The following is a 17020-nucleotide window of genomic DNA, read 5'->3' on the forward strand; positions in this document are numbered from 1 at the left end:
GGAGTCCTCACCCTGTGGGGTCTGGGTCCCCTCTGCAGATTTAGTGTCAGAAGTGGATTGACTCCTGGGTGCCCAGTGGGTGTTGGGGAACCAGTTGCTGTTGGTAGAGACCCAGCATGTTTGGGGTCAGGGGCAACACCCAGACTCACACTTCCCTATCATTTGTGTCTGGTATGAGGGTCAGGACCCTGAGACTATATTATGTGGGGCAGAGCACTCAGAACCCCCTCCCAGTTCTCTGCATTTTCAGAATTCCTGGCAGAATCATGTACTTGATTAAATGTACTGTGACTTGTCCTGATCCCACCACTGACATGTTTTCTGTCCTAGGGAAGTCATCTGCACTTTCCTCTCCTGAACAGGGGGACCAGGTTACTTGAGTTTTTTGAAAAGATAACCAGTCAATGAGTATTCAGAGCTTGACATTCATGGTCAATGATGTCTAGTTTCCCCCACAATGTTTTAGTCCAAAAGAATTATCTGCATATATTTCCTCACCAGCCCTTCAAAAAAAATTTGTCTGTCAAATAATGAGCACTTCTTTGTGATGAAATTAATCAGAACATTGAGTGACAACCGGGCTTCTTACCTTTGGAGACCATTGTGGGAAGAGAAGGCAATGCAGTACTTTCGGGAGTTTGCTCAAGGCGCAAAAACTGTTCTTTCCCAACTGGTAAAATATAAGTCAAAACTCAAGGCAACTCATTTTGCTGGTCCTGTCAGATGATTATTTCATTTTCCTATTGGGATATATGATGTTAGAGGAGACTCATAATTATATGGACAGGTGAAAGAAAGTGTTAATGGCTCAGTCGTGTCTGACTCTTTGTGACCCCATGGGCTATAGGTTGCCAAGGTCTTCTGTCCAGGAAATTCTCCAGGCAAAAATACTGGAGTAGGTAGCCATTCCCTTCTCCAGGGGATCTTCCTGACCCAGGGATCTAATCCAGGTCTCCTACATTTCAGACAATTTTTACTGTTGAGCGATGAGTGTAGCTATATATATATATATGTGTGTGTGTGTGTGTGTGTGTGTGTATATGTATATACATATATACATATACACACACATAGGTATGCATAGAGAGACAGGTTTCATCATATTTGTATATACATAAATACAGGTATATATATAGAGAGAGAGACAGGTTTCATTATCTAATAGAATATAAGGAATATTACTATATCCAGAGTTTTCAACGATTGTGCACTTGAAATAAGGATGACATGGGAGATTCATATACGTGACAAATATTTATCAAATACATAGGATTTTTGTCCCAGAAGGCACATTTCTTGGTGTAGGAAAACAGCTGTAAACAAAATATAGTAAAATAATATGCCTTCTGAGAGGCCGACCGACAATGAAAACAGGGAAAATCCTATGGCAGATAGTGATGAGTGTTGTGAAGAAAGAGAGTGATGGGAATTCAGGAGACTGTAGAGGGCCAGGGAAACACTCTGGAATAAGGAGACCTTGAGCAGAGGCTGCCAAAAATGAGACTGATGTGTTTGAGCAGCAGCCAGGACCAGGGTGGCTGCAGCTGAGCGGGTAAAGGGAGGGGAGTGGAAGGGGATGAGGCAGAGAGGCCACGGGGGTAGGTCATGAGGAGCTTTGTAGGACTTTATAAGAATCCAAATTTGACTCTGAGAGAGCTGAGGAGTCACTGAGGGATTGGTCATGGGAGCCATGCAATAGGATTCAAGTTTTAAGAGGATCCCTGAGTCTGCAGAGTGGAGAGTGGCTCCTCGGAAATAAGAACAGAGACAGAGGCCCCTGGGCAGGCTGCTGCAGTGGTCCAGTGAGCCATGGTGGAGTGTGTACCTGTGTTGTTCCTTGAGTAGATCTCAGTTTTTTAGATCATAAATGACTTGCTTTGTTGAGGTTTCTGTGGAGACTTCATCACAAATCATTCAATCTTTAGGCATTTGTGATGGATTCGCCCTCCACCTCTCACCCCTCCCTGAGGTGTGGGGGCAGGGAAAGAGGAAAGGTGGAAATGAGAATTCCCACTCCCCCAATCAAGTGTTGATTACCCTGATAACACACTCCATCCTTGGTTTAGACTGAGTGTTTACTAGCCCCTTCCCTCACATGACAAAAGTCTCCTTGTTTCTCTCATCTCTCAGGAAACTCCAGCAGTGTTAGGAGCTCTGTGCCAAGAATAGGAATTGATATTTCTTTATAGTGACAGCATCAGTATTCCCTCAATATTCCATGATTCCAGTGCTCATGCTGTAACCAGAGTGAACACACTGGAGGGTCACAGCCCAGGAGGACATCAGCTTCCCCAGCTAAGTTCCTGCCTGGATCAGTGTCTGATAGACAGCAAGTGTCCATCCAGTGCAGAAGCTGTGACAGTGGTTGCAGGAAGGTGGCCTGTGTCACACCTGTCATCTGTGCTAGGTGAGGGGGTCAGGGCATTGAGGTCCAGGTGAGATGACACCTGCAGGAGGCTGAAAGAAGGACCTGAGCTCACACACTGCTGTTCACTTATAGGTCCTGTGATTTGTCTCATCCACTCACTATCTATCACATGCCATGCACTGCTCTAGGTCCTGGGATGCTCCCTGAGTCAACATATTAGAATCACTATCTGTGTTTACAGGAGACCCACAGGTAGAGTCAAATCTGAGAAGTACTTTTACTGGACTTTAGGCCCCTGTAGAGAGAAGCCAGAGGCATAGTTTTGTAGGGAGATTACGCAATAAACAGGACTGACCCAGCTCCTCCCCTTGCCCACTCCCTTCCTCATCACCTGATCCCACCCCTCGCCAGGATATTAAAGCTCAGTGCATCCCCAGCATCCTCAGGAGCCCTCCTGCAAGGCCACGAAGATGAACCGGCTCTGCCTCTCCGCAGCCCTTCTCTTCCTCCTGGTTATCCTGGTGGACAGCACCCTGGTGAACATACACCATATCCAGGATGAAGGTAGGTCCAGCCTCACCTGTCTTCTACAGACTGGAGGGAAATGATGGAAGTCTATGGAAGGGGGCAGGGCAGGTGTGGGGTGAGTACTGCCAACCCTTTCTGGATTTCTCCTGTCATGTTGGGCAGGATTTTTGTTTGGGTTTGCTGTGTTGGACTTACTGGCTATGCGATGACATTGTCTAGTAACCAGGGCTACTTTGGTTGCAGTGTATGGGCTTCTCATTGTGGCTTCTCTCATTGCAAAGCAGGGGCTTGAGGTATCTGGGCTCAGTAATTGTGGTTCACCTGCTTAGTTCCAATGAGGCACGTGGAATCTTCCCAAACCAGGGATCAATCCTTGTTCCCTGCATTGGCAGGTGGATTCTTAACTACTGGACCACCAGGGAAGGCTGAAGTTGTAAGCTTTCAACTCCACTGACATTATGACTCTCATGAGGAAATATATTAAATATATATATATATATATGTATATATGTGTGTATATATGTATATATGGGATATATATATCCCACCTAAATCTACCAGATTAGGAACCCCGTTTGTGAGACTCTCTATTCCTGGTCCCTGCCTTGTCCCTGAACCTCACTATAGTTTAGTAATAAAAAGATCCATATTTGATCCTTCTCATGACATGGCCAAGGCCTCCTAAAACTCTTCGAATTTGCTGACTTTACAGGTTATGAGATGAGTCACTAAAGGTGACTCAAGGCACCTTCAAGATTGGGCTGGTCTCCAAGAAACCTCAAACACCCATTTAAAGGGTATAGTTTTCACCACCTCTCACTCTAGCACCTCTGAGGACAGGGGAGGGAACTGAGAGCGAGATCAATTACCAGCAGCAGATGATCCAACCAATATGCCTGTTTAGTGAGCCCTGGAAAGAAGTACATAACTACTGGGCTCAGAGAGCTTGCAGGATGGTGGACACAGGGAGGTGCTGTGAGAGTGCTGTGCTCACTAGAGCATGGGGGCTGGGCACACGCCCACCCCCCTTTGCCCTGCACATCGCCTCCCTTGTGCTGCCTTTAGTTTTATTTTGTATATTAATCCGGGTATAGCAAGCAAGGGTTTTCCTAGGGTCAACTGCCAGTTCTATTCAGTAGCTGAATTTGAAGGTGGGGTCATAGAGGCCCCGATTTTAGCCATTTGGTCACAAGCATGAATGAGTGACTCAGGACCCCATGGCTGGCATCTGAACTGAGGAGAGTCTTGAGCACTCAACCTGAAGAATCTGCAGTAATTCCATGGATTTGAAACAGAAGTGAATTTCTTGTTGGGCACCCAGTGGCTGTTTGGGAATTGGTTGCTATTGGTAGAGGCACCACATATTTGGTGTCAGGGAAACCTAGACTCACTCTCCTCTATGATTTCGGGGCTCAAGCGATGCTCCAAAAGTGGGGAGTAACGAAAGTACACGTGGCACCCAGAAACTGTTCTTAGTTATCTTTATTTTTAGAGTTCCTGGCAGAATCAGGCAGTGTATCCAATGCGTTGTACGTGATAGTATCTAGTCCTGGCCCTGCCGCCCACGTGCCATGTTTCCTGGGCAACTCATCTGCAATTTTCTCATCTGAACAGGGAACACAGGTTACATGGGTTTTTGAACAGATTTGTTGTTTTCCTTCAGTTGCTCAGTCATGTCCAACTCTTTGCAACCCCATGGACACCAGGTTTCCCTGTGCTTCACCATCTCCCGGAGCTTGCTCAAACTCATGTCCACTGAGTCAGTGATGCCATCCAACCATCTCATCTTCTGTCATCCCCTTCTCCTCCTGCCTTCAATCAATCTTTCCCAGCATCAGGGTCTTTTCCTGTGAATCAGTTCTTTGTATCAGGTGGCCACAGTATTGGAGCTTCAGCTTCAGCATTAGCCTTTCCTATGAATATTTAGGGTTGATTTCCTTTAGGATTGACTAGTTTGAACAGATTACCAGTCATGAATATAAAGAGGTGAAACACATTTCAGCTCTTTGCAAGTAGTGAACTTTGTGCATTTTTAACCAAGATATGTTAATTAATCTGAAAATAACTTGTCTACCTACTGGTCCTGGGCAAGAAAGAATATTTGGGTGTCAAATAATGAGTATTCCTTTATTTATGAAAAATAACCAGAAAGACCTGGGATGAATGAGCAGAGCCACTGCAGAGAAAACAAGAAACACAGCCCTGTGTGGTTGCCTTCTGGGACCAAGGCTGATACAGTATTAGTAAAGTCTCCAGGCCCTTTCCCTTGTCCCCTTTTGACTATTATTTTATTTTACATATTTGCTTCCTGCCTTGTCCACTGTTGACTATTCTTCTATTCTCCATATTTGATCCTTGCCTTGGTTCATGGCCCAGGTCTCCTGAAACTCTCTGAATTTACTGTCTTTCATAGGTCTGGAGACAAGTCATAGACGGGGACCTAAGAAGCATTCAACAAAAGATATGATTAAAAATATCATCCGTGGTGTGGCTACAGGTGTGAACTTTCTGCAACTCCGGGGAGAGGAGAGGGCACTGAGATTGAGAACAGATGCCACTGGCCAATGGTTCAATCAATACGCCTGTTTAGTGAAACCTCAATAAGAGTCCATGAATGTGGGCATTCAGAGAGTGTTTGGGGTGGTAACACACGGCGGTGATGTGAGGGTCCCCACACCTCCACTTCCACTTTTCCCTGCACCTCTCACTCACATTGCTGTGCCAAGATTTATCCTTTATGATAACATGAGATCTCTATGAGAGTGGTCTTCCTGAGTCTGGTCGTCAGATCTATTGCATTATTGAACACCAAGGTGGGGTAAGGGAACTTCCCAGTTTTAGACCCTTTGTCAAATCATGAGTGAATCGGGACAACACGCCTATCATCTGAGCTGAGAACAGTTTGAGCCCTCAACATGCAGAATCTGTACTAACTCCCCTCATTTCTTATCAGAATTAAATTGCCCTGTTGGACACCCAGTGGTGTTTGGAGGAATTGCATGTTGTTTCTAGAGACACCACAGATGTGGTGTCAGGGAAACCCAGACTCAGTCTCCCTGTGCTTTGGGAGCTCGGGTGAGTCCTGGGGACAGGGGAGTAATGAAAGTAGGGCACTGCACCCAGAAGCTGTTACCAGTTATCGGTACTCTCAGAGCTTCTGGGAGAATAGGATAGTACGTCAGATGGATTGTGACAGGGCAGTATCTTGTCCTGACCCTGCCACCCACATGCCATGTGTCCTGGGGGAAATCATCTGAACAGCAGACACCTGTTACATGGGTTCTTTGAACATATTACCAGTCATAAATACAAAGAGTTTATTCACACTTCGTGGCCAATTTTGCTCATTTTCCACCAGGATATGTTCATTTGAAAAGATATTTCTACCTACTGCTTTGGGGTGAGAAAGAATATTTATGTGTCAAATAATGATTATCCCTCTACTATAATAATAAATCCCAAAGACCTGGGACCACTGAGCAGAGCAATTGCAGGGAAAGCATGAAACACAGCCCTTGTGTGGCTGGCTCCTGGGACAAGGCTGATATAACATTAGCAAAGTCTCCAGGCCTTTTCCCTTGTCCACTTTGGACTATCATTTTATTATCCATATTTGAACCTTGTCCCGGCTCATGGTCTCAGACTCCTGAAAACTGTGGAATTTTTGTCTTTCCTAGGTGCCAAGATTGCCAACGCGGGATCCGGTTTCATACGTGAAGTGGTTAAAGCAATGCGTGAAGGGAATAAAGGTTTGAACTTTCTGCTCCTGTGGGGAAAGGGGAGGGCACTGAGATTGAGGTCAGTCACCACTGGCCAATGATTCGATCAGTGTGCCTATTTAGTGAAACCTCATTAAAAATCCAGAATACTGGCATTCAGAGAGTGTTTGGGACGGTGACAAAAGGAGGTTATATGAGGGTGCTCATCTAACCAGGGCATGGAGGCTTTGCACATCTCCACTCCCCTTCGCCCTACAGATCTCCTGCATTTCATTCTTTCTGAGTTTTATCCTGTACATCGATTGAGAACAGTAAGAGTGTTCCCGGGATCAGTACAGATCTCCTGCATTTTGTTCTTTCTGAGTTTTACCCTGTACATTGATTGAGAACAGTAAGAGTGTTCCCGAGATCAGTCACCAGTTCCCCTGATTATTGTGCGTGGAGGTGGGGTCACGGAAACTCTCATTTTTAGTCATTTGGTCAGAAGCATGAGTGACTTGAGACCACATGACTGGCTTCTGAAGAGAGGACAATCTAGATCCCTCAACCTGTGGCATCAGCCCAAACGCCACAGATTTTGTGTCAGAAGTCAATTAACTGGTTCTCCCATTGGGTGTTGGGAACCGGATGGTGTTAGTGCAGAAACCACGCATTTCGCTTCAGGAAAAAACACGGACTCACCTTCCCTTGTGATTTGAGGGCTCACATGAGGCTTGGGGAGAGGTGAGTAGGGAAAGTAGGACCCTGCTCCCAGAAACACTCACCAGTTATCGGTATTTTCAAGCTCCTAGCAGGATCAGGTAGTGTATCGATGGGTTGCGACCTCACGGTATCTTTTCCTGACCCTACTACCCACATGATTGTGTCCTGGGGCAAGCCATCTGCAGTTTCCTCATCTGAACAGGGGAACACGTTACATGAGTTCTTTGAACAGATGACAAATCATGTAAATAAATAGTTTATCCACATTTCATGGCCAGATTTGTCCATTTTCCACTATGGTGTATTAAATCTGAAAAAAAAATTCTCTGCCTACTTGCTTTGGACAAGTAAAAATATTTCTTCATCAAATAATGGTTATTCCTCTATTATTAAAACTAATCAAAAGATGTGGAACCACAGAGGAGAGCAAAGGCAGGGAGAGCAAGTAACCGCCCTTTTGTGGTAGGCTGTGGGACCAACGCTGATATGGTTGTTAAAGTCTCCAGGCCCTTTCCCTTGTCTTTTTTTTTGACTGTTATTATCTTATCCATGTTTGATCCTTATCCTGTTTCATGGACCAGGCCTCCTGAAACTCTTGAAATTTACTTTCCTTCATAGGTCATGTGAAGACTTCCGGAGCACAACTCAAGAACCACACAGTAGAGGAGTCCCCAACATTCAATACTCAGCAATTAATACTCAGTGAGAAGAATAAAGGTTTGTACTTTCTGTGCCTCTGGGGAGAGGAAAGGGCACTGAGACTGAGATCAGTCACCACCGGCCAATGGCCAGTGGCCAATGATTCAATCAATAAGCCTACTTCTTGAAACCTCAAAAAAATGTAAAAATATTAAAGTTCAGAGAGTTTCCTGGGTGGTGAACACAAGTACGTGATGTGAGGGTGCTGTGTTCACTGAGACATGGAGGCTCCACACACCTCCACTCCCCCTTTGCTCTACACGTCCCCTCCATTTCACTATTTGTGAACTTTTCATGTATATTCATCTGAGAACAGTAAGGGTTTTCCTAAGTTTTATCATCAGTTCCATTCAGTTGTTAAACTTGGAAGTGATGTCATGGAACCTCCACATTTTAACCGTTTGGTCACAAGTGTAAGTAACAAGGGAACACGTGACTGGCTCTATAAAGTGAGGACAGTCTTGAGCCCTCGTCCCGTGAGATCTGCATTAACTGCACAGATTTCACATCAGGCGTCAGTTGACTGGGGGATGCCCAGCAGGTATCTGGGGAATTGGTTGATGTTGGTAGAGACGCCACATATTCGCTGTCAGGGTTTAACCCAAGCTCACTCTGCCCTGTGAGGTGGGGGCTTAGATGAAGCTTGGGATGGGGAAGTAATAAAAGTAGGACACTGCATCCAGAAACTCTTACAAGTAAGCTGTATTTTCCGAACTCCTGGTGGAATCAGGTATTGTAATCGATGGGTTGTGACATCATAAGTTACCTGTCCTGACCCTACCACCCACATGCTTGTGTCCTGGGGCAAGTCATCTGCAGTTTCCTCATCTGAACAGGGGAAAATGTTACATGAGTTCTCTGAACAGTTTACCAGTCGTGAATATAAAGAATCTGTTCGCATTTCATGACCAATTTTGCCCATTTTCCACCAACGCGTTAATCTGAAGAAGTTTATCCTTGCAAGAAAACATATTGAGGGCTCAAATAATGATTATACCTCTATTATTAAAAATAAGCAGAAAGACGTGGGACCACTGAGCAGATCAACTTCAAGAGCGCAAAAACACAGCCCTTGTGTAGTTTGTCTCGTGGGACCTAGGCTGAGAAAATATGAGTAAAGTCTCCAGGCCCTTTCATTTGTCCTCTTTTGACTATTATTTTATTGTTCATATATTTGATCTATATTTGATCCTTGTCCTGGTTCATGGTCCAGGCATCCTGAAACTCTTGGAACTTACTTTCTTTGACAGACCATGAGACCACTCAGGGAAAGCAACCCAGGAAACTTCAGGTTCTGGGTTGTCTGCCAAAAAACTCAAACACCCATTCAGAGGTTGGAAATTTCACCAATTTCTTGCCAGCCCCTCTGGGGAGAGGGGCAGGCTCTGAGATCGAGATCAATGAGCAATGGCCACTAATTTAATCAAAGTGGTTCTCTATTGAAAACCTCCTTAAAAATCCATAAATATCTGGGTTCAGAGGCTTCAGGGTTAACGATTACCAGGACAGACTCTTTTATTATCCTCTCAGGAGACTGAATGTTAGAGGGAGATTGACCTTTGTGTTGATGTGCCCCATTATCAAGGTGATTTTGTACTAAAAGGAAATCAATTATACCCATTCTATTTGATGACCTTGCACTTGTGGAGAGAATGAAAATGAGAGTTAGTAAGTCCCTTTAAAGCACTGTTCTTGGGGATGGGGACACAGCTATCAAAAAAACATGGCAAAGTAATTTGCCTTCTTGGAGGATGACATAAAAATAGCAAAGGGGAGAAATCCTATGGTAGGTTATCAGTTTCTTGAAGATAGAGAGCAAGGCAGAGAAACAATGCTGTCCTTTTTCTCTACAGGGTCAAGGAAACCCTCTGTGATAAGGAGGCACTGAGCAGAGCTGCAGAAATAACATGCCTGGTTGTGTCTGAGCAACAGAAGGGACCAGGGTAGCTGGATATGAGAGGGTTTATATGAGGGGAAACGAGTAGAAGGGGATGAGGCATCGAGGCCATGGGAGCAGGTAGAGAGAACGCTTGTAGGACTTTTTAAGAATCAGAATTTGACTCTCAGAGAAAAAGGGACTCACTGAGGGATTGGTCGTGATGGAGCCATGCGGAAGGACAGAATAATAACAGAATCCTTCAGGCTGCAGTTCAGAGAGTGGCCTCGAGGGGGTAAAGAGCAGAGACAAAGCCCCAGTGAGCAGTGTTATTCCCTGAGTGGATCCCAGGTCTCTTGAATAACATGAATGTCCTGCTCTGTTGAAGTTTCTATGGAGGCGTCATTACCTAGTCATGATGCATTAAATCATTAGCCATTGGAGGTCGTTCAACAGACAGCTCCATTACCCTCCCTGAGGCTGAGCGAAGGAGAGGAGCAGTGGATAGAAGACCAGGGGAAGGGTGGAATGAAAGTGCCCACCCGCCGGTAGGCAGACCTTTCCTGTGCAATCAGAGCCCGTTCTGGGCTCATTAGAGTCTTTCCAAACTCAACCACTTCACATATCAAAGGACACTGTTATTGCTCTCATCACAAAAGAAATACCAAGATTTTTAGGATCAGCATCAGGAAAACAATGAAAAAACAAATATGTATATTTCTCCTTATATACACAATATATAGTATCAATATTCATTCATAGAATCCCCATGAAATAACTGAAGCAAACACAGTGTTATGTTTTCTTCATGCCTTTTTCCATTATAGCACGATTCCTTCACAATTTTTATTAATGATGGAAAGCTTTTACCACACACATAACACAGAGGATATTAATAGTATTATAAAACTCAGGTATCCAGACCCAGTAATTACTGACATATAGGGAATATTTTTTACCTTTGTCCTGTTGTTGTTGTACACTTGTGGAGGTTTTTGTGTTTTTTTTCTTTTTTGAGCATTTATGTATTTATTTGGGTGGGCTGGTTATTAGTTGCGGGTCCCAGGCTCAGTAGTTATAGTCTGTCGACTTCGTGTCTACAGCATTTGGGACTTTAGTTCCCTGACAAGGGATTGAACCCTGGACTCAGGCATTGCACGGTAGAGTCTTAACCACGGGATCACCAGGGAAGTCCTACAGAAGTTTTAAGGCTTTTCAAAGGCATTATGCCAGATTTTCTTAAAAGGCTTCATGAAGAGACATATGTTTGCACATGATTACTACATCATGTCACCCCTAGCAACATTCATAATTCATCCAGAAAAGGAGGTTTTCAAATAGGCTTTTCAATTTGACCTCCACAACCCTAACATTCTCTATTCCAAACAAACCGGTGGTTCTAGTTGTTGGCCTTGTACGGAGCAGTGATGACCGTCCACGTAACTGACAACTGCCCTCTCATTCCAGCAGATTCTAGGCCTGCCTTCTGCCTGGAGCCCAAAGTGGTAGGTCACGGCACTACTAAGATGCCCAGGTACTTCTACGATGCCAAGACCGGTCACTGTGAGCCGTTCACATATGGCAGCCTCGGAGGGAACAAAAACAACTTCCTAACGATAGAGGACTGCATGAAGACCTGCGGTCAAGGGGCTGGTTCCCTGTGGTAAGACAGGGGCCAGGGCACAGGGGGAGGGAAGGGCTGGGGAAAGGGGCGGAGCTCAGGGGGCCACACACCATTCACCCTGCACAGTGTCTTCCTCCTCGCTGCTGCCAGGAGGAGAGGCTGCAGTGTCCTGTGAAACCACACTGAGCGAGTTCTCCAGGGAGAGGATGGCAGGAGGTCAACCCCGGAGGCCTCTTTGTGGTCATCTCAGCCTGATCACATGCTCTTCTTTCTTAGATGGGAACACTGCTTCAGCCACCCTCCAGGGCAGGTCTGCAGTGCTCCTGAGTGCCCCACCTAGGCTTGGAAAGTTCACTTCTTTCTTGTAGGCCATTTGGGTCATGAGGACTCTGCTTCTATATTTTTGGAAAATCTAGGATCTGTCAAGATGACCAGTGTCCAGGTCTGGGGCTGCAAATGATGGCACTTAGCAAGTTCCTTTCTTTTTGCAGAGGACACTCGAAGAGTGTCTCCCAGAAAATGTGAAGTCCGAGGAGGACCCCTGCAGAGCTAGGCCATGGCTGCTTCTAAACCATTAGGTCTCCTCGCAGTTCTTCTCTCCCCTACCCTCCACAGCAGAGCCAGCCTATTTCCTCTCTTCCACGGTCTGCATGCCTTTTCTGTCTCATCCAGTTAGCTCTCAGCACCATGAGAACATGTCCTCCCTTTATCCCAAACACTTAGGACAGTTCCTGACACCAAAGAGACAGTTCTACTTGAGGAAGGAAGGAAGGGATGTAGGAGCACACTCCCCATGACCAGAGTGACTGCAGAGCCTGCGCTTTATCACAGGATTTTCATTTTCACCCCCATCCTCACGGCATCCTCACCTTCATCCCCCTGCCCACCATCACTGCTCTCCTCGTGGGTGGCCAGGTGGTATTTCCAGCATCCAGTTCTCAGCATCCATACTGAGAGAAGAGTTTGGGATAAAGAAGCCCCTAAACCCCAGAATGATGCTGCATTTTCCTTTCTGTAACTTCAAACACTGTGGGTTATATTTAAATAAATGCATATTAAAATTAAACTGACTGGAGTGGAGCCTGTTGTTTGCAACTACAAACCTTAACCAATAAGGTCCATGGAAATAGTGGTCCTCCTCACTGTTCTGCAGAGCTGTGGGCACCTCCAAATTCCCTGTCCAGAGACTGTGCCCTACCAGGTACAAGAAGCAAACCTGTTATAGCCTCACTGACCTCTTAGTAGCCACACCAAGCTACACAGAAGCATGCTAGACACACACCTCAACATGACAGCTTTTATTTCATGCTTCTAAGTTCAGTCAAGTTTGGGAGCAGGTTGTCCTCCTGAACTCGCAGAAGGAGAATGGGCATGAGGCTCAGTTGTCCACTTTTCTAAGAAATCCGATTCCCTGATGTCGCATGTGGGGAGGCGGCTTCTTAGTTCAGTTACAGAAAGACAACTACCTTTTAGTGCCTCAGGCTCTGTGTTAGCATTTTCCCTGCATTTTTCTATAATCTTCCTAAGAATCCTTCAAGGGAGGAAATGGAGGCATGGAGATGACACTTGGCTGCTGCATTCATTTCCTAACACAGCAACTTCCCAGCCTCCCAAGTAGATCCACTTTGACGATGTTTTTCAGCTCTGCCTCTAAGATGTAGAATGGAGGCACCTTGGGAAAACAAAGTATCTGTTTCACGATGGATCAGTAAAGTGAGGCATGGGGACCACAGCAAGCACCGTAATGAAATAAATGAGAACACAGATGGTGCTGGTGCTGTTACTCACTTCCTCAGAGTCTTGGACAAATTTCTCAGCATCTCTGAGTTTTCCTTTATTCAGTTATAAAATAAGGATAACAATCTTACTTGTTAATACTTCTAGCCAGAGACCAGTAGAAACACCCCTGTTCCTAGATGAACTTCCATTCCTAGTTGAACTCATTGGGTTTATTGCTCACTAGAGCAAGGAATGGGAATCATCTTGGAAAACAATATGCTGTCTTATTAAGAAAATGTTAGAAAGAATTTATAGGATGTGGGTGGTATTAGGTGATTTGGTGGAGGGTTTCAGGAAGCTGTCTTTGCTCTGGATGAAGGCTGTGAAGAAGTGGGGTAGTTCTCTGACTGAGTATCATAATCTTAAATCTAAGAAGGGAAGGCTTGATCGAGGCTCTGAGAGCAGTACTTGGTCAAGAAGTAGCAGTCATTCAAGATAGGAAGGTGCTTTGATCATATTGGTGCTTTCTGTAATTTAGCTCCTTTTGTCAATGCTCAAATATGATTATCCAGTGTACTATTTTTTTCTAGATCTTTCACAAACACAGAATGGCCTCATTTGATGTTGAAGTTCTGTAAAATGTTTATGTTGAGCAGAAAAACAGAAGGACCATTGTGTACCAGCTCAGGTCTTGGAACTCAGAAGTTGCTTTTCTTTTTCTCTATCAATCTCATAGAGTCATGATGAGAATTAAAGAGTTGTATTTGTTAAATGCTTGGTCTGTCCAAGTACTGACAGAGTAACCTTTTAATGAATGTTAGATAGATAAGAGTAATAGTAATACTGCAAATATAAAAGTTCTTTAACTTTTATCAATAATTATTAATTTATTTCAGTATTAAGTTAGAGATACCAAGGAAATATTTCATGCAACGATGGGTACAATAAAGGACAGAAATGGTATGGACCTAACACAAGCAGAAGATATTAAGAAGAGGTGGCAAGAATACACAGAAGAACTATACAAAAAAAGATATTAATGACCAGATAATCATGATAGTGTGATCACTCACCTAGAGCCAGACATCCTGGAGCGTGAAGTCAGTACTGGCCCTTAGGAAGCATCACTACGAACAAAGCTAGTGGAGGTAATGGAATTCCAGGTGAGCTTTTTCAAATCCTAAAAGATGATGCTGTTAAAGTGTTGCACTCAATATGTTCCACAAATTTGGAAAATTCCAAATTTCAGCAGTGGCCATAGGACTGGAAAAGGTCAGTTTTCATTCCAGTCCCAAAGAAGGGCAATACCAAAGAACATTCAAACTTTGCGGCCAACTTCATTCATTTCACATACTAGCAAGCTAATGCTCAAAATCCTTCAAGCCAGGCTTCAACAGTACATGAACCGAGAACTTCCAGATGTTCAAGCTGGATTTAGAAAGGCAGAGAAACCAGGGATCACTGGATCATAGAAAAAGTAAGAGAATTCCAGAGAAACATTTACTTCTGCTCCATTGACTACGCTAAACCCTTTGACTATGTGGATGACAACAAACTGTGGAAAATTCTTAAAGAGATGGGAATGCCAGACCACCTGACCTGCCTCCTGCGAAACCTATATGGAGGTCAGGAAGCAACAGTTAGAACCAGACATGGAACAACAGACTGGTTCTGAATTGGGAAAGGAATACGTCAAGGCTGTATATTGTCACCCTGCTTATTTAACTTATATGCAGAGTTCATCATGAGAAATGCTGGGCTGGATGGAGCTCAAGCTGGAATCAAGATTGTTGGAAGAAATATCAATACCTCAGATATGCAGATGACACCACACTTATGGCAGAAAGTGAAGAGGAACTAAGGAGCCTCTTGATAAAAGTGAAAGAGGAGAGTGAAAAAGTTGGTTTAAAACTCAACATTCAGAAAACGAAGATCATCGCATCCAGTCCCATCACTTCATGGCAAATAGATGGGGAAACAATGGAAACAGTGACAGACTTTATTTTCTTGGGCTTCAAAATCACTGCAGATGATGACTGCAGCCATGAAATTAAAAAACACTTGCTCCTTGGAAGAAAAACTACGACAAACCTAGACAGCACATTAAAAAGCAGAGACATTACTTTGCCAACAAAGGTCCGGCTAGTGAAAGCTATGGTTTTTCCAGTAGTCATGTATGGATGTGAGAGTTGGACCGTAAAGAAGGCTGGGTGCCAACAAATTGACGCTTTCATACTGTGGTGTTGGAGAGGATTCTTGAGAGGCCCTTGGACAGCAAGGAGATCAAACCAGTCAATCCTAAAGGAAATCAACCCTGAATATTCATTGAAGGACTGATGCTAAAGCTGAAGTTCCAATACTTTGGCCATTTGATGCAAAGAGCCAACTCACTGGAAAAGACCCTGATGCTGGGAAAGACTGAAGGCAGGAGGAAAAGAGGACGACTGCCGGGAGCCGGCATATTGCATATTGAGTGCATATTGCATATTGAGTGCAGCACTTTTCAGGATCTGGAATAGCTCAACTGGAATTCTATCACTGCCGGTAGCCAGCGTGAGGAACTCCGCCCATGACAAAGGTCATGAGGAAGGAGGCTCGGCATACGCAAAGGCGGGATCGAGCTTCAGGAGTCCCCCTGGAAATTCTCGAGCATATACCCCCAAAACCAGAGTCTGCCTACTTTCTGCTTTGTGCTTTCACCTACACCTCTGACTTTACGGGGGGCTGTCCCCCACTACCTCTCTGAAAAAAGAGTTAGCTTACAGCTCCAGTTAATAATTCCTGGGTGTGACAGTGTTTAACTTACAAACTCCTTTGGAAATCCTCTAGCCTGCCTGAATAGGTTTTTCCGGCCACATGTGATTGTTCAGAGCCTCCCAACTGTAAGAGGCAGGAGATGTTCTAAACTGTGTAAACACAGATTCTTTTGAATAGTTAAAAGATTGATTAGAAATTGTATTGGTGAAGGGATTTTCACTTGTTGGGCCAATGTTTGCTGCTAAGTCTCCATATCCCTTACCTGCTGTGTCCCTGGCAGTGTATTGATTAATATAATTGGTGTAAGTAGTAGCTTTAATGTTTGTAACCTGGGACCCTTGAGTTAATTCTTTTTCTTGTTATAGCCCACCACACCTTTGCCCTGTAGGAATGCAACTTTATCTAATGCTTTTGGAGGGTGGCTCCTGACCAATCACCTTTAGAGAAAAATAAGTTTTCTGAAGAAAAGGTCTTAAAATGTTAACAGGCCTCCGGGCCAGAAGATGATGCAAATCACCTAAGCTTTTGCATATGATAAGTTTGCAGGAAGAAAGCCTGGTTTGCTACAAGACTCTACCCCTTCCCCCATTATCCTCTATGCATAACTTAAGGTATAAAAACTACTTTGAAAAATAAAGTGCGGGCCTTGTTCACCGAAACTTGGTCTCACCATGTCGTTCTTTCTCTTACCTTCTGGCTGAATTATTCAGCCTCTTTTCTCCACTGAATTTCTTCACTGAGCTATCCTTATTTCAGCCTCTTTTCTTCACTGAATTTTACTGAGCTATCCTCATTCTATTACTCTTTATATCCTTAATTAACGTTTAATTAAGCAATTGTTTCCTGATCCTCGCCTACGCCGTCTCTCCTTCGAATACCCTGGATCAGCCGGGCCTGGTCCCCGGCAGACGACAGAGGAAGAGATGGTTGGATGACATCCCCGACTCTATGGATATGAGTTTGAGCAAGCTCCGGGAGCTGGTGATGGACAGGGAAACCTGGCTGCACTCCATGGGGTCGCAAAGAGT

General features: G+C 44.5%; 1 protein-coding gene across 1 annotated transcript; it reads left to right on the forward strand.

Moving 5' to 3' along the window:
- The first annotated feature begins 2821 nt into the window (after positions 1-2821).
- Positions 2822-12582, forward strand: LOC113902978 (trophoblast Kunitz domain protein 1-like). The gene is made up of 6 exons (XM_027558440.1): positions 2822-2932; positions 5310-5393; positions 6574-6645; positions 7936-8034; positions 11360-11555; positions 12008-12582. Coding segments are annotated over exons 1-6 (546 nt in total). The 5' UTR covers positions 2822-2838; the 3' UTR covers positions 12009-12582.
- The last annotated feature ends 4438 nt before the right edge of the window (positions 12583-17020 follow it).

Source organism: Bos indicus x Bos taurus, chromosome 13 (assembly GCF_003369695.1).
Source record: "Bos indicus x Bos taurus breed Angus x Brahman F1 hybrid chromosome 13, Bos_hybrid_MaternalHap_v2.0, whole genome shotgun sequence".
Lineage (NCBI taxonomy): Eukaryota > Metazoa > Chordata > Mammalia > Artiodactyla > Bovidae > Bos > Bos indicus x Bos taurus.